The sequence below is a fragment of the Dreissena polymorpha genome, chromosome 14 (genome assembly GCF_020536995.1).
Source record: "Dreissena polymorpha isolate Duluth1 chromosome 14, UMN_Dpol_1.0, whole genome shotgun sequence".
NCBI classification, from domain to species: domain Eukaryota; kingdom Metazoa; phylum Mollusca; class Bivalvia; order Myida; family Dreissenidae; genus Dreissena; species Dreissena polymorpha.
In genome coordinates this window covers 41,977,589-41,995,915 of record NC_068368.1, presented here as the reverse complement: position 1 = coordinate 41,995,915, position 18,327 = coordinate 41,977,589, and the positions used below count along the sequence as shown (strand labels likewise).

The 18,327-nt window shown below is 37.0% G+C and overlaps 1 protein-coding gene across 6 annotated transcripts in view; it reads left to right on the top strand.

The window, feature by feature from the left end:
* Positions 1 to 18,327, top strand: part of LOC127858457 (uncharacterized) — a 41,303-nt gene that overhangs the window by 2,573 nt on the left and 20,403 nt on the right. For all 6 annotated transcript variants that reach the window (XR_008038940.1, XM_052395635.1, XM_052395637.1 and 3 more), the window contains exons 2-8: positions 3,791 to 3,874; positions 5,413 to 5,478; positions 5,838 to 5,918; positions 6,244 to 6,319; positions 10,756 to 10,832; positions 12,160 to 12,237; positions 16,386 to 16,700. Coding sequence is in view for 5 of the 6 variants with exons in the window: in XM_052395635.1 (XP_052251595.1) it covers positions 3,845 to 3,874; positions 5,413 to 5,478; positions 5,838 to 5,918; positions 6,244 to 6,319; positions 10,756 to 10,832; positions 12,160 to 12,237; positions 16,386 to 16,700 (723 nt within the window). In the remaining variant the exon portion in view is untranslated. The remainder of the gene's footprint in view (positions 1 to 3,790; positions 3,875 to 5,412; positions 5,479 to 5,837; positions 5,919 to 6,243; positions 6,320 to 10,755; positions 10,833 to 12,159; positions 12,238 to 16,385; positions 16,701 to 18,327) is intronic.

Here is an 18,327-nt window from a genome sequence, read left to right as displayed (position 1 = left end):
CTCAAAAATGCCCTGCAAGGTAATCTGGAGCTAGCAGATAGCCTACCGGATCCTCCTGTTAGTAAGAACAATAAACACCCATCTGTCAACACGAAGCCAGGTCCTGGTATAAGCGTTGTCACTAAAGTTCAGAAAGATGTGACCCGACTTGATAAAGAAGACAGGGAGTACCATGAAAAAAGGCGATATGAGTCTGATACGACTCATCACAGTGTCAGGCATAAAGAAAGACGCGAGCGCCGTTCAAGAGATAGAGGTGAGCGCCGTGGCAGTAAAGAAAGGCGTCATAACTCTAGTGACAGAGGCTATTCCCCAAGAAGGTCGCATCGGTCTCCGTCCAGAAGACGTGAGGAAAAGAAAGAGTATTACAGGAGGAGAAGTAGTTCGGATGATCGCTCACCAGAAGAGCACCGGAGAAGGTCGTCCGGTGGAAGACGTAGACAAAGGTCGCGAGACAATGATAGTGATAGGGATCACTCAGGACGTCGCTCTGATCATCGGAGTAGCCACAAACGCAGGTCCAAGTTTTATTACACGGACAGTGACTCAGACTCTGAGAGAGAGTATAGGACACGCAGGAGAAGAGAAGAAAAGAGGGGTAATCCAGCGAAACTCCCTAAGAACTTAAGATTTGATGGAAAGTCTAGTTGGCTTTCTTTTAAACAAAAGTTTGACAGTTACAAAAGTGTCAACTCATGGACTGATAGTGAGTGTAGAGACTACCTAAATTGGTGTCTTGAAGGAAAGGCACTGGATTTCTTCACTATCACGACACAGATGGGTGATATGTTTTCCTTTTCCGAAATCATGAGGAAAATGGAGGCTCGTTTTGGTGCCAAAGAGCTGTCGGAAACTGCCAGAGTCAAGTTCCAGCAGGCCACACAGAATGCCGGAGAGTCCTTGGAGGATTGGGCTGACAGAGTGCTGACCTTGGCAATACCAGCTTTCCGAAAACTGCCAGAAAAGCATAGCATGCAGGAGGCCATTTCAAAGTTTTGCCAGGGCTGTGTGGACAAGGAGGCAGGGAAGCATGCTTGCTTTGGGCGTCCTCATTCGATGAAAAAGGCCATTGACCTTGTACGACATCATCAATATGTTACACAGGCGGTGGATGGTACCGGAATGTCCGATTCGTATGCAGTGAAGGCAGTGTCAGGGGAAGAAGACAGGTTACAACGACTGGAGAGGATGGTCGAATGTTTAACATCAACAGTGCTGACATGTTCGCAGCCAAGTCGACCTGGGTCAGACAAAAGGTGTTACAAATGCGGTGAGGTTGGCCATTTTCGGAAGGATTGTCAAACGCAACAAGACGTTAAGATAAAGAAGGGGCGAGAGTCAGGAAAAGGCCAGAGTCCTTTAAACTCAAGAAGAGCAGATGACATTGGTCGAACCAGTCCGCCCAAGAAAGTAAAGGGTCAACACACCAGCGTATTCTCTGTTTGTAGGGTTTCTCTAGTGTCGAGCAAGAATAAGGAAGAATGTCTTGAGGTAGGGGCTTATAGTCCTCCTCAAGTGCATTTGGTTCCTGAGTTTTCTAATCCAGTTCCGGATGTGTGTGGCCCTTCTCCAGAGGTGATTGGCAATCATAAGGAAGAATGTCTTGAGGTAGGGGCTTATAGTCCTCCTCAAGTGCATTCGGTTCCTGAGTTCTCTTATCTAGTTCCGGATGTGGGTTTCTCTTCTCCAGTGTTGATTAGAAATAATAAGGAAAAATGTCTTGAAGAAGGGGCTTATTGCTCTCCTCAAGTGCATTCGGGCCCTGAGATTTCTATTGAAGTTCTGGTGGACAATAATAAGGAAGAATCTCTTGAAGAAGTGGCTTATTGCTCTCCTCAAGTGAATTTAGTTCCTGAGATTTTAAGTCCAGTTCTGGATGTCAAACAGAAGCTTTCAAAGAAAGATGGTTATAGTTGTGAACAGGCTACTGATGTAATATGTTCTACAATCAGTGAAGGTGAATTGCGTCGTTACCAGTTTGACAGCAAAAATGTGGAGATAGCTATCACTTTACAGGAAGAGTATTTACAGTCAATTGTTGGTATGAATGACGAACATTGTGATTTTCAGGATGATTGTACCCAGGATGAGCATTACCTTGGAAATTTTTCTGACATTGAACACTCAATTTACACAGGAAGTGCCAAACCAGTTAAGCCCAGGATTCGAAGGACTCCTGCTTGCTTGGCTGGGGAAGAAGAGCACCTGGAAAGAATACTAGATGCTGGTGTTGTAACAGAGTCGACAAGTGAATGGGTGTCAGAACCAGTTCTGATAAGGAAGCGCGAGGGTACAGACCGCTGGTGTATTGACCGTTGTGCGTTGAACAATGTGACTGTGAAGGATACCTTTCCACTACCCATTGTGGAGGATTGTTGGTATACTCTGTCAGGGAACATTCAAAGTGGCGATAGGCTGCAATCAGGTGGGTTTACCTTACTCCCTGAGTTGGACCGTTCCTCTGGAGGGTTTCCTTTACTCCCGGAGTCCAAGGATGCATCAGGTGGGTTTCCTTTACTCGCTGATGGCAGTAGATGTCCATTATCTATGGATGTCATCTTTGTCTGGGATCCTGGTGGGAAACAGGCAACGGGACCATCAGCGTAGTCTGGTCAGACAAAAGGGCTTTCTTGTTCGGTCTGCCATACTCTAGGTCATGGTGATACCAGTTGGAATAGAGGGCTTACTTGCCCCGGACAACTGGATTACAACAGAGTGTATACTGTCAAAGTGGAGGGTCCATTGAAAAATGGACCCTATTTTAAGTGGTTCACTCGTTTGTGAAGACGCTGGAGCATGTAATGTGTTTGTGTCAGATGTAACAGACAGTGGCAAGTCGCAGTGCTGGGGTTTCTCCTAAGAAGAGTTGGAAAAGGCTCAAGAGGAAGATGGAGGGCAGTTGTTGATTGCAAGTCCAGAGGTGAAGTTTTCTGGATCAACAACGAATGTTTTAGACTGGTGTACGCGTTCAAGTCGAAGGAGGGCTCAGGTGATTAGGAATTGGTTATTCCGGAGATCCCTAAAGCGACGGTTATTGAACTCCATCATGTCATTCCTTCATCGGGTCACCTGGTATCATGTTTCTTGTGTGAATGTTTCACCGACTGACGCACTGGACATAGACAAGTACAGATGCACTTTGTGTAGGCACAATATCAAATGCTGTTAATTTTCTCTGTTTTAGGGCTTCTTTGCTCAATGAGAGGAAAATTATTCAGCTAATGCAGGAGCATTTATATGGGCTTCATTGTCCAACAAATAGCATTGGGGCATTGGAGGGAGCAAGAATTTGTTTGGCTTCTTTGTTCAACTAAAAGTTGCTCCAGAGACGAATTAGTTGGGCTTCTTTGTTCACTAATGAAAATATGTTTCCCGGAAAGATTCATGACATTTGTTAGGGCTTTGTTGCTCAACAAACTATGAAAAGGCTATTAGTCACCCTACCCCACCTCTGGCTGGAAACTTTTAAGTTAAAGTGGGGAGGAGTGTTGTGATTTATGGGTTTGGTGTAATGTAACCGTGAGCGATTATTACGGGTGTGTAATATTGCAGCACATAATCCGGGAATCTGTCTCTTTCTGGCTGGGATTCAATGAGAATACACGTTTAATTACACAGTTCTTGATTATTATAGTTTGCGGAATCACTCATCTTGTTCTATTCACGTTAATTGTTTATCAGTTATTGTTTACTGTTATTAACCCTTAGTTACTAGCAATCTCTAAGGAATAGAGCAAAGAAATCACTTCACAATAAAAGAATCTTTGCTCATTTTGTTTACTTTTTACAGACAGGGGCTGGAGGTGATAATCAACTGCAGCTTGATCAAGCCCATTCCCAAAGAATGTCTTCACAGATACAGAGTCTGAATCCGGTATGGGGATATTTGAGTTTTTGTTACGATAATTTAAATTTTGTCAGCATTTGTAGTGTTCCAGCTCACCTGGAAACAAAATGCTCATGATAAGCTTTTATGATTTGCTTTCGTCTGTTTTGCTTTTGCATTGGTATTACTTTTGAGCCCACATTTATTTTCGATCTTCAGGATATGTAATGAGAAGTTTTGTCCAAATGTTATCTTTTCTAAGTTCGAAACTGGGTGTATGTAAATACATGAATTTAAAAACTAAGTCACCATGTCAAATTAAAGAAAAATCTCAAATTTATGGAGTCACATTTATAGTCAAATTGTCATGAACCTTGGTCAGTTCTAGTGATATCCGTGCAGGGATTTTTTTGTCCAATTGGGAAAAGTACCAGTATCGGTCCAATGAAAAAGTAGCGCAAATAAATCCTCAAATTGGGAGAATGCGACTAGTGAAATCCTCACATTGTAAAATTTGCGTCGTTATCTTAGTAATTTTGGGTCTTATTTATTGCATGGTACTTAATTGCACATAATATGTACCCATTTAAATAATTGTTTACAGGCATGCCAAAATGACCATTTTGTACTTAAGTTGGGTTAAAGAACAACATCTAATAAAGAACAAACACAATAAGCTGATGTTTTTCAACTGTTCCAAGCCATGTGTTGCACTTTTATTTATTAAAAAATTTCAATAATCTTTGATTGTTGTTGTTCACTGTGGTGTTACTAACTCTCTAGGAACATGGTCATGGTCAACTTCAATAGACTGAAGAGATCCTTCAGCCTTTTTCGTGAAGCTAAACTTTGTCAATGGAACGCAGATTTAAGATGATGACTGCGTTTTATTTGCGTAGTACCAACTATTATGAATCATTTTAGAAAAACAATGATCAGGTTAAAAAAGATAAATTGATAGAAAAATACACCTGAAACAGATACCGCTCTATTAATTTAAAGCTCTGTGTTATACAACTCTATTTAATCGAGAGCGAGGTTACACACAAATAATTGACTTGATATGTTCACTGGCCAAGATCAGTTTGATTTTGGAACGACATGGCCATCGCTTTGGGAATTTTGGCAGACACCATTTGGGAATACAAATATTTGCATTTTTGCTCGATTGGGAAAGTACCATTTACTGGTACTTTATACAGAAGGAAAAAAACCCGGCGATGGTTCACGCCAGCTCCAGAAAATTGTAACCGCTTTGTCCATCACTTCTACAAACAAGTCCTCATTATTTTGTCTGTGATGTTGGCCAAAATACAGACTATTCCAACCTAATTGATGCCATTTAACAGCATTAACTGTATCATTTAAACTAAGCAATACCATTTTTAATGATAGGAACTATTTTATTCATTGTCACAATGTTCACTTCTATTCATTGTCACAATGTTCCCTTCTATGGCTGTAAAGCTCTACATAATATATCTGGTGACAAATTTGTTTGCAACTGAATTTAATCCCTTTTATTTTTTCTAAAAAAAATATTTTAGTCACACACTTGAGCATTAATTAATATTGAATTAACACAGGGTCTACAAGTACAAGACCAATGTTCACCTACAGGAGATAATGCATTGAAATCCTCATTTCCTCAGGTAATATATTCTATTTTAAGCATCAGGTTATGTAAAACATAAAGATTTTGCAAAAAATGTTTCGGATGGACACCTTACCAAAAAACACATTAACAAGCTTAATTGAAATCAGTCAAATTATAATAATGTTGTGGCAACTATTGACCATATTGTTTCTGTATGTGCCAGAGATCTTTTGATGTTTAAATGGATTTCATGTAATTAGCAGTTTGCTAATGAAGTCATAATATGTGTATCTGTACTTTGATTATGTACATTTATCTAAATAAATCAATAAAATAAAAGTTTTATTCAGTATTGCATCTTTTTGCGTCCCTTTTTAATTCAGCTTGATTCACTGTATCATCTTTTTATTGCAGTCTGATAAAGGAAAGATGCATTCACTACCTTTGCAGACATTGCTTGCGCCATCGTTCAGTATTAGTCCAACAGTTGAACAGGTAATAAATTATATTTTCCTTTTTCGTGGAACTTTGTTTATCTACAAAAATGTGTCAAGTTTTCCAATATTTTTACCTGAAAACCTATTCTGTATATGTATAAACTGCAAAAATAATTATTCTGGGTAGGTGTGGAAAAAAAACTACACTGAATTCCCCATCTTTGACCAGATAATTAACATTAAAAAATAGCATAAATAAAAATACCTTATATTTGTCAGAGTTAACAGTGAAGCTAAATTGTCAAAAAAAAAATGTGAGAGATAATTTTTCACCCAGCAGCATTTATAAAAATAAATTGTTATTAAGACTATCAATCTTGTAGTCAAAGGATGAAGAAGATGACTTTCGGGACTCGGACTCAAATGGCTCTTCAAGTTCAGAAGACAACTTGAACAAAGGTTTACATATATTTTTATCAAACTCAAATCATTTTTAAAACGGAAAGTTTAAAGATTGGTTTGTCAATCCATCCCACTGCTTATTTTTTTATTAGCTCGGCTGTTTTCGGAGAAAACTCGAGGTATTGTCATAGCAAGCTCGTCGTGTCTTCTGCCGTCCGCGTCGTGCTAAAACCTTAACATTTTGTTTACCTTTTGAACATTGGTTCTAAAATGAAAGTGCTTCCACCTACAACATTGAAACGTTATATGTAGCTGCACCTTGATGAGTTCTACACGCCACACCCATTTAAGGGTAACTAGATCAAAGGTAAAGGTCACTGTGACCTCTAAAAAAAATTATTTTACAACCTATCATTTATTCAAAACTGCACCCGCAGCTGAGCATTCGCACCCGTTATGCGGTGCTCTTGTTTCTTCATATTGTTGTTAAGCTCTAAAAGTATTTTAGGTTAATGATGAAACTTCATCAAAATTTTGATAGGCATTTGAACTAGGGAGATTCGTTCATACATCACCAGAATGGCCGTTTTAAGCCAAAAAGTAAATACGGGACATTGTGATTTTAACTCCAAAATTATTATTGCTAGAGTAATGTAACTTAATATAATAGTTAAACATTCATTACACTCCTTTTCCTGACTGTTCTCAGAAATGTGACCAATTAAGGATATAAATACCGGTAATTTGATGACATTAAATATGGCTAATTGGGTCATTGTCGACCTGAAATGGCTTGAAGTCACCCGGGGGTGAGTAGAAGCCGATTCATGTCACCCTGGGGTGACTTCATGCGTGACATGAATCGGCTTGAAGTCACCATAGGGTGACAAGAATCGGCTTCTAGTCAACCCCGGGTGACTTCAGGCAGTTTCAGGTCGATAATGACCCAATGAGCTTTAATATGATATTATTTTTTGATTGAACAATATTTTTATACCTTTGACATTGAGAACATTTTATTAAACCAGATATTTTAGTTGATCAAGTGTTTTCTTGCAATGTTTATTATATTTGAGTAAATTTTGCTTTTGGAAAGGTTGGGATATAATAAACCTAAGGAACAATAAAAAAGGCTTCCTATTTGTGCTAAAAGCTAATTGGCGTTTCAGTCCAAATGCTTGAGTGAATCTGTGTGAATCAGAGCTAACTTGGACCATAATGCTTTCATTCATATTGACATTTTTTAATGACTGACAGCCCATTTACACCATTATAAGACAACATGTTGCTTGTAACACCTGACTCCTTCCTTAGAGTTTAAGGTCTCAAACAGAGGTTAAGTTATAGATTTGGGTGGAAACAGCTTTCATAGACTGTAACTTTGTCATTCACCATTGAAAAATAACATACCTTAAATGCTCATACTGTGGAGACAACGTGTGTAACACTTGGTCTCCCTGCATAAAAGTGCCATAGTTATAGGTCAAAGAACTTTAAACTTTTAATGTAAGAGTGAATATACATGGTGTACATGCTACATGTATAGAAATTGTGTTGGCAGTGTTTTTAAGGTTCAATATAGGTCTCCATCTCAAACTCAAAAAGTATAATTTTCCAAATGACTGCCAAAAATTATATGTTTCCAAAGAAAACCTTTTTTTAGCTCGCCTGATTGCTCAGGTGAGCCTTTGTGACCGGTCTTTGTCCGTCTTCCGTCCGTCCGACCTCCACATTTGGTTTGTTAACACTCTAGAGGCCACATTTCATGTCTGATCTTCATGAAACTTCATATGAAGATTTGTCCCAATGATATCTTGATCAAGTTCGAAACTGGGTCATGCTGGGTCAAAAACTAGGTCACTAGGTAAAAAAAAAAGGAAAAACCTTGTAGACACTGTAGAAGTCACATTTCATGCCCAATCTTAATGTAAATTTGTCAAAATGTTTACCTTAATGATATATTGGGCGAGTTCAAAAGTGATTACGGTCCGTTGAAAAACATGGCGGCCAGTGGGCAGGGCAGTTTTCCTTATTTGGCTATAAAGAAACCTTGTAAACACTCTAGAAGTCACAATTTTTGCCCAATCATCATGAAAGTTTGTCAAAACATTGGTTTTATTGATATCTCGGACGAGTTCGAAAATGGTCCAGATCCGTGTGAAAACATGTATACACTCTAGAAGTCACATTTTTGGCCCAATTTTCATGAAATTTGGTCAGAATTTTTGTTTCCTTGATATGAGAGATGAGTTTAAAAATGGTTCCGGTCAGTTGAATAACATGGCTGCCGGGGGGGGGGGGGCAGTTTTTTTAATATTTATATAGTAAAAAAAGCTTGTGAACACTTTAGAAATCACATTTTTTGCTCAATCATCATACAACTTGGTACAAAGATTGGTTTTATATATATCACATAATTAATGCCATAATTATTGCCCTTAGATTGTCCAAATTTTCATTATATTATACAAAATCCTTGTAAACACTCGAGGTCACAATTTTGTTTCAGATTTTATGAATCTTGGTCGTAATATTTATTTTTGTAAGCAAAGTTTGATGCTTGGTAAGGGGGATCAACTCAAAATATAGCAAAATATATGTTTACTTCTACGGATTCGCCGTAGTTACTACAGATTATTTGGCTAAACTACGCACTACGGATTTGTACTGAAAAACTACGGATCCATTGATCAAAATGGTCAAATTTCAGTTTTTAATCGTACTTTTGCTAATTTTGATCTTTGCGGGTAATTTATAAATCATAATCATTTTGGTGCTTGTGTAGAAAGAAACGTTAAAATTCAAGCCTCTCGGGAAACGAGTGCTGATCGAGCTTGTCGAGTCGTCACCGAACGACAACTGACTTACGTATTGGTTCGCAAATTTAGCCGAATATAGACGATTTTACGTTGCTATTGAGTATACACATCTCTCTCTCTATTGCGGAGAATACTGACGATAGTTGATGTATCGGGATTGAGCACGCCTGTTTTTACACACGTCCAAGATGGCGGCAAGCAGACAAGAAATGGCGATTAACGGCGAAAATAATGAATACCATTCAAATTAACAACGGATATCATATGGTCATTAGGGAATAATGTAATGCGTGTGTTAATTAACGCAAAATACTACATTTGAGATAAAAAATAACAACAAATATATATCAGAAATCTGCACAGTGAATGTGCGTCACGGAAACGAGTGTTGGAAAATTGGTGTTCAGTCTACTCACAATAAGTATTGTTCGAAAATGGAAAGAGACAAACATGATTTGATTTATATGTTAGTGGATCTGTGTATAATCAGGTTCATATGCATATTCTGCTTTATTATGTTTGTTACGCTGTACAGTTTAATGAAATAGCATTGAACTGAGGTTGTCAATTGCAAGATATTGAAAGTTAAACAAATAAAATATATTATTTTAACTCCATTTAATACATCATTAACACATCAAGAACACTAAACGGTGTTTGTCAATATTTGTTTATGTTTTCCCCTTATGATATTTAATTATAAAAAAATACTGAATTAAATTAATAGCTACTCTTAAGAAGCTTATGATCAAATGGTGCATTTAAGAATCTATAGATTATTGCAAGTTTAATATGCATGTGGATGGATATTAACTAAATATTGTCTTCATTGTAAGAAGACCTTATAGCAGCACTTTATAATATAAAAATGCTGTCAAACATGCACTTAAAAACATTCTGTTAATTCTGTTACTTATAATCATATTTATAATGCTTAATGTTTCCCAATTTCATGGTTTATCACGCTAATTTTCCCAATCCAAATGGCACAGGCTGTAACAAATAAAAGCAAAAAAAAATCACTTAACAGATTTAATTATTAGCAAGTAAATTCATCTAATGCTTTATTTGCCATTAAACTGATATGTGACCCAGTCATGGTGTTTTAATGCTCAAAATGATTGAAAAGGTTAAAACTACTGACAACAGCCCAAAACTACTGAGAGACGCCCTCCATACTACTGAGAAGCAATCGGTAGGGTAAACAGGTCTGATATAGGTCACCAGGTCAAATCTTACATAAACAAAAACACTACAATACATATGCCAGAGTTTTGGTTCAATAATGATGAAACTTGACCAGGATGTTTGTCTGGCCAATATCTAGGTCAAGTTTGACGTTTGGTAAAGATTGAATGTACCGACTCCTTTCAGTTGAGCGAACTAGGGCCATCTTGGCCCTCTTGTTTATATTATCATTTTGTTTATTTCGCTATCCTGCTCTATAAATTTGACATTAATATATATAATATTGTAAACACTTTTATTCTCAATGCTAAATGTTTGTTAGGAAATAAAACACAAGAACACCGATTCCCCACTTTAAGTCAAAACAACATATTTTTCCCGATCCAAAGGGCCCCTTTTCCCGATTAATTAAAATAAAACACTGGTTCAACATAATCCTAAAATCATTAAGCATAGTTTATGTCTTTAAAAAAAAATTTGTTCTAGATTCATCCAACATTCAGTTCCCACAATCAACAGAGGGTCCAAAGCAAGACACATATGCGTGTGGCCTGTCCACTAAGGTTTGTATTATTATAGGCAGGTAAAATTGATTAAACTCCAATTATAAAGTAATGGAGGTATACTGGAATCACCATTGACGAATGTTAGTCTGTTTGGTAGTAGACACAATCTTGTTAGCATGTGTTCACACTTTTCAACATCTAATATTCAAATTGCCCATTCATCAGCTAGAAAATACCTATCGAAGCCATTAATCTGCCATTTATTGATATATTTTAAGAAATGCTTTGCACAAATATGAAACATTGTTATGACATGTCACGTGTAAGATCAGTCTCTCTGCTTCATAGGACTAGGTCAATCATAGGGGTAAAAGGTCAATTTTAGCCATATAACTTTGAAAATTTCATAAGTATTAATTTTCAACCAAAACTGTTCCATAAATTGATTGATTTTGAATAACTTGGCCCAAATGCAATCAATTTCAAGGTTTCACAGGTCATGTTTGTCAATAAAGGAGCTTGTCAAGACCAACCAATTTAGAGTGGGTCTGATATTTTTTACCAAAGAATCACTCCGACAGCCAGAAAATCCTGTAAATGAATAATACAAACTTGTATGGGCTTTTGTAACGCATCAAAGAATGGACAGTGAAAGGCATGCTGCAGTCGTCATCATAACTTAAAGAATCTGAACACATACAACAACTGCGTTATTGATACCAGATGGTAAAGTGAACATTTAAAACAATTGGATTTTGTTTTTACTTTTCGTACAGCCAGGCTGTACGGGTATATTGTATTGATTTGAATAGCATCTGTGTTTATTTATGGCAGCATCTTTTCTATATTTAAATTAAGTTAAAATATTAAACATTAACAGTCCTCGTCACTTTTAAGATCTAGAATTATAATTATTTGTTAGAAATTTCAGACACATTTGAATTGTAACAGCATATTTATATTCAAATCAGTTCAATAATAATAATAAAAATATCTTATTGGTTGACTTGCGATGTTCCACAGGAAGAGATTATATGTTTTCCTGCTGTTTATCCATCGTTTTGGATGTATGTCTGTCCACAAAAACATGCCATTACTCAAGAAGCACTTATTACACTGTATATTTTAAACAAACATGAATATACATCGGATTAATACTGCAGTCTAACAAAAACTTTTATAAGGTATCATAGTGAAAACTTTTTTTATGCGCATGAAGAGCAAAGTGAGGTTTTTGCATTAAATATTTTTAACCGATGGCTAACATTCTGTGAATTAAAAAAACGTATACTGCTGTGTCAAATTGCAATTAAATGTGATTATGAAAAGTGAAACTCATCCAAAGGCAATATGCTTAAAACTGATAAGGTATTATATCTTGCAGGGTGATTCCAAAGAAACGGAAACCTTTGATAATGATTGGTGGCAATCAAATCCAAGCACGCCTCAACTTAAAGTACAGGTAACCCTTTGAGGTGCTCTCAAAATGATACTATTCTTACAGGATATGTGCTGATTTTCCTCAGACTTACAAATTACCTTATTACAAGTTTCATTGTTTTCAGTGTTATATAAACATTAGAAATATATTTTATCTTTAACATGTATTAAATAGCTTTTTATGCCCTCGGATCCAATGATTGGGTGGATATTGTTTTTGGTCTGTCTGTCTGTCTGTCCTTATATGTGTGTGTCTGTCCTAAAACTAAGGTTGGCAATAATGAAGATAGCAACTTGATATTTGGCATGCATGTGTATCTCATGGAGCTGCACATTTTTAGTTGTAAAAGGTCGAGGTCATCCTTCAAAGTCAAAGGTAAAATAAATGGCTTCAAAGCGGCGTTAAAACTTTAACCTTGCTCATAACTTTTGCAATATTGAAGATAGCAACTTGATATTTGGCATGCATGTATATCTCATGGAGCTACACATTTTGAGCAGTGAAAGGTCAAGGTCATCCTCCAAGGTGAAAGGTCAAATATATGGCTTCAAAGCAGCGCAATAGGGGGTATTGTGTTTCTGACAAACACATCTCTTGTTGAGCATGTTCATATGCTACTTTTTTTTTAAGAGTTAAATCCAATTTTTAGCTCTCCTGAGCACAATGTGCTCATGGTGAGCTTTTGTGATCAGCTTTTGTCCGTCTTCCGTCATGCTTTGTGCGGCACCAACATTTTCCTTGTTAATACTCTAGATGCCACATTTATTGTCCAATTTTCATGAAATTTGATCAGAAGATTTGTGCCAATAATATATTGGGCCTGTTTTATAATGGTTCCCATTTGTTGAAAGCATTGCCGCAAGGGGGCAGGGCATTTTTAGATCACCAGAGCACAATGTGCTTATGGTGAGCTTTGATCGCCTTTTGTCGTGGTGCTGTGTCAGCATTTGCCTTTTTAACACTCTAAAGGACAAATTTATTGTCATATTTTCATGAAATTGGTAAGCAGATTCGTCTCAATGATATCTTGGACAAGTTATAAATGGTTATGGTTGCTTGAAAAAAATGGCCGCCAGATCTTCATGAAACTTGGTAAGAAGATTTTTCTTAATGGTATCTTGGGCGAGTTTGAAAATGATTCCGTTTGGTTGACAAACATGGCTTACAAGGGCCAGTGCATTTTTAGCGAGGCTGTTTTCAGAGAAAACCCAAGCTATTGTCATAGCCAGCTCATCGTCCGCCGTCCGCCGTAGGCGGCCTGCTAAAACCTTAACATTGGCCAGAACTTTTTAAATATTGAAGATAGCACCTTGATACATGTATTTGGCATGCATGTGTATCTCATGGAGCTGCACATTTTGAGTGTTAAAATTTCAAGGTGAACATCATCCTTCAAGGTCTAGGGTTGAAAAAACAAAGTCAAGGGAAGTAATAAGCTTTAAATGGACATAGTTATCTGACCTGCCCACGTTTATATTTTTGTTAAATAAATCAAAGCAGCGAAGTAGGCGGCATTGTGTTTCTGACAAACACATTGTGGTAAAAGGTCAAAGTCATCCTTTAAGGTCTATTGTAAAAAATACAGATTTAAGGAAAGTAATAAGCTTTAAAAAGGGAGAAAATTATTCAATATTGAACATAACCACTTTATATATTTGTGATGCATGTGTATCTCATGGAGGTGCACATTTTGAGTGGTGAATCTACAGTCACGGTAGTGGCTTTTAATTATTTGCTAATAAAAGTAGAGATTTGTTACAGACAATTATTTTCAAGGGAAGTAATTTATTTAATTATAAATCTCGTATTATATATTTCCTTACCAAGAATTGAAGTTCTTTTCACAGTTACTGTACAGATTTATAATTTTGATTATTTATAACCCAAATGATTGATTTGTCAAAGTTTTTTTTTTAATGATATAATTATAATTGTCAAAGTTTTTTTTTTAATGATATAATTATAATTTCTTTGATGTTCATTACATACCTGTGGACTTGTGTCCATAGATACATGATCAACTATGGCTATGATCTCTTTTAAACCACAGGCCTTGGTTGTCAGTGATGTCTGACATGGTCATAATTGACTGTGAGACCCTCCCCCCCCCCCCTTTCCCCGGTTGGATTGGACAAAATTCAAGGGAAGTAATAACCTTTAAAGGGAGATGATTTCTATACCTGCCAAATGATAAATATAAATGTTTTTTCAATGCGGCGCAGTAGGGGGCATTGTGTTTATGACATACACATCTCTTGTTGGGTCACTAGGTCAAAGGTCAAGGTCACTGTGACATCTTAAAAAAAATTCTGTCAAGCTTTCGCAGCCGAGCGTGGCACCCGTTATGCGGTGCTCTTGTTCCTTATATGGCCATAGCAAAACTTTGTTAACACTCTAAAGAACACAGTTATTGTAAGATCTTCATGACATTGGTGAGCAGATTTGTTTCAATGATATCTTGGACGAGTTATAAATGGTTACGGTTGCTTGAAAAAAATGGCCGCCAGAGGGCGTGACATTTTCCTAATATATTTATGGCTATAGTAAAACCTTGTAAACACTCTAGAGGCCACAATTATTGATCGATCTTCATGGAACTTGGTAAGAAGATTTTTCTTAATGGTATCTTGGATGTGTTTGAAAATGATTCCAGTTGGTTGACAAACATGGCCGCAGTTCAAAAATGGTTCCGATTGATTGAAAAACATGGCTGCTAGGTGGCGGGGCATTTTCCATGATATGGCTACATTAAAACTCGTAACACTCTAAAAGACACATTTATTGTCCAATCTTGTTAACACTTGATCAGATAATTTGTGTAAATGATATCTTGGATTAGTTCGAAAATAGTTCCAGTCTTTTGAAAAACATCGCCATCAGTGATCGGGGAGTTTATCCTAAAATGGCTCTAATAAAACCTTGTTAGCACTCAAAAATTTACATTTATAGATCATTCTTCATGAAAATTGGTCAGAACATTTGTTCTAATGATATCTTTGGGCTGCACTGATCAGGTCAGTTCCTTTGTACCTCAGGTGAGCGACTTTGGGCCTTTCAAGCCCTTTTGTTTCATAAACTTAAAGTATCAAAGCTTTTGCATTCAAACTTGCTACACTTACTTACTTTGATGGGTCAGGCAAAGTAAGATAACTCTGGCTGGCATTTTGACAGAATTATGTTCCCTTTTTATACTTAGAAAATTGAAAATTTGGTTAAGTTTAGTGTTTAGGTCCACTTTATTCCTAAAGTATCAAAGCTATTGCTTTCATACTTGCAACACTTACCAACTATCATAAAGTGACTGTGCAGGCAAAGTTATGTAACCCTGACTGGATTTTGACAGAATTATGGCCCCTTTTATACTAAGAAAATAGAAAAATTATTAATTTTTTTTTTGCTAAGGTCCACTTTATTCCTAAAGTATCAAAGCTATTGCTTTCATACTTGCAAAACTTACTAACTATCATAAGGGGACTGTGCAAACAAAGTTATGTTACTCTGACTAGCATTTTGACAGAATTGTGGCCCCTTTTATACTTTGAAAATTGAAAATTTGGTTAAGTTTCGTGTTTTGGTCCATTTTACTCCTAAAGTATCATAGCTATTGCTATCAGACTTGGAACACTTGCTAACTATCATTAGGGGACTGTACAGGACACGTTGCATAACTCTGGTTGGCATTTTCACGGAATTATGGCCATTTTTTTAATGGAGTAACTTTGAATATTTATTTTAATTTTGTTTATTAAATTCTTGATACTCCTTTTGCTTCAATATCAAGCATTTATTACTCTATCAAGACTTAGAAAAGTCGAGCATCCTGTCCTACCGACAGCTCTTGTTATAAATGTCATTTGGAAAAGTTTGTTTATGCTTCTGTTCCTTGAAGCCCTTATTGTCCTCCTTTTGTTAATTAGTTCTACGAATATTCAGTTGAATCTTCTAGTCTTGGGGAACCTTATGTAAGATCACAGACAGGAAATGTACATTTTATACTATCAAAGTGAAGAAAGAGTTGAGTACCCTTTCTTTGGACATTTCTAGTGTGTTTAAATAATTATGCCCATTAACTTTTTGCTCTTGTAATTTTATTCTTTTTTCAAATAACATAAGATTATGTCTAGCACCAATTCATCCTTGACATTTGCTAACATGCCTTTGCTCTACAGGAAGCAGACTCCCAGCTGAGCAAGCTGGACTGTTCCAGGAGCCCCATAGTTGACAGCCCAGTCAGCATCCCCAACCTCTTGCGTATGCACCACTTGATCTTCCTGGCCCTCGAAAACTGCAGGGACTTCTTCACGAGTCCCCCCTTTCTCCTGCCAAAAGGGACGTTTGTGTGGGCCTTCCACGGGGGCAAGTTTCACTGGAACGAGCCCGACAATTGTGTCCTGCTGCAGGACATGAAAAAGAAAAGGCAGTTCTATCTTCACCAGAATGTTGGCACCACCAAGGACGCTGCAGACTTTGCCATTGTGCTCATAGTATGCCTTTAAACAATATACATGTATAATTAAATATTAATTAAAGAGCTCTCGGTATACTACTTACCAGTGGTCTTTAATTGCTGCACTTTTTATTCTCCCCAAAAGCAGAGGAATATAGTGTCAGCATGGTGTGTCCATTAGTCTGTTTTTATGCCTCTGAAGGGTGGCATATAGTTTTTGAACTGCTGTCAGTCCGTCTGTCTGTCTGTCAGTCAGTCTGTCCGTCCGAAAACTTTAACATTGGTCATAACTTTTGCAATATTGAAGATAGCAACTTGATATTTGGCATGCATGTGTATCTCAAGGAGCTGCACATTTTGAGTGGTGTAAGGTCATGGTCAAGATCATCCTTCCAGGTCAAAGGTCAAATATTTTGCTTCAAAGCGGCGCAGAAGGGAGCATTGTGTTTCTGTCAAACACATCTCTTGTTCTTTGTGCAATGGAGACGGATATTTTATCTGACCCCTGGGTCAAAAGTTATGGGTAAATAAATGGGTAAAATGAACTCATTTTACTAGTTGCAATAATTAAACTCGAAGCTTTATATCCCAATGGGTTGCTTAGAGTTGCAATGCGCTCTCTCTTGTCCATGGGTGCAAAATGTTATCAACAATGCAAGGGTTAAGGAACACTGAAACTGCAAGAACTTATTAAAGTTTACCTATCTAAACCACAAACTCATCCAAATGGTACCGTTAAAGCAAGAAATAATAGATTTTATTGACTTAGGTTTTGTTTTGTAAGCTGTATCCTCCATATTGGAAAATTGACCCAATATTGGTTAGGTCGCAGTACACCAATATTTTGCACATCGGGTTATGTGCTCCAGCCTATAAAGTCGATAAGGATGTGGTATTCAATACAGAATACTGTGAAACCATTTATTTTCGTCGGCACACAATTTCGCCCTTTTCATAAAAATGACTACTTCGTCCGCTCTTAAATTCGTCCATTTCTGGTTTTGAAAAAAAACGTCCGATTTGTTTGCAATACATGTAATACACGGTTGCGAAAAAATCGTGCTGGGGAAAGAGAGGTGACACTTGGTAGTCACTTGCAGGAGGTGGGCCTTGTTTGGCATATGCCAATTAGCAAGTCTGTTATTTTAGGTGATAGTGACTGTCCCTTATTATTTTATGTCATTGACACGTTATTTGTTATGATTAGCGGATAAGTGGGACTGAATAATCATTAACGAGTGTTTTAAACAACGAAGCCAATTGCCAATTAGTCTTTTTCCATTACTATCACGGTCAAACTGATAACAATCTTACCTTTATCGGCGCCAATTAGAGAAGGTGCGAACATTATGGGTTATAATTAGCGTAAGCAAATTATTTTGGTCATATTTCATTAAAGTTTCAAGCGTTTTGCATCGTAAATATTTGAAACCAAACAACCAAACACAAATCAAAATGCTCTTTATTAATTTGTAACAAAGCGCAGAATATATTTCAGTCAGGTGTTGATCACACATCGTCATATTTTAATTGCGTTTAATAGTATTGTCTTTAATCCGGATTCGCCGCGTGTAGGCTGTATAATCTGCAACACCCCTGAAAAACACAATACACACAATGGGTAATAAAGTTGTTAACAATTAGCGCTAATCAACACTATTATA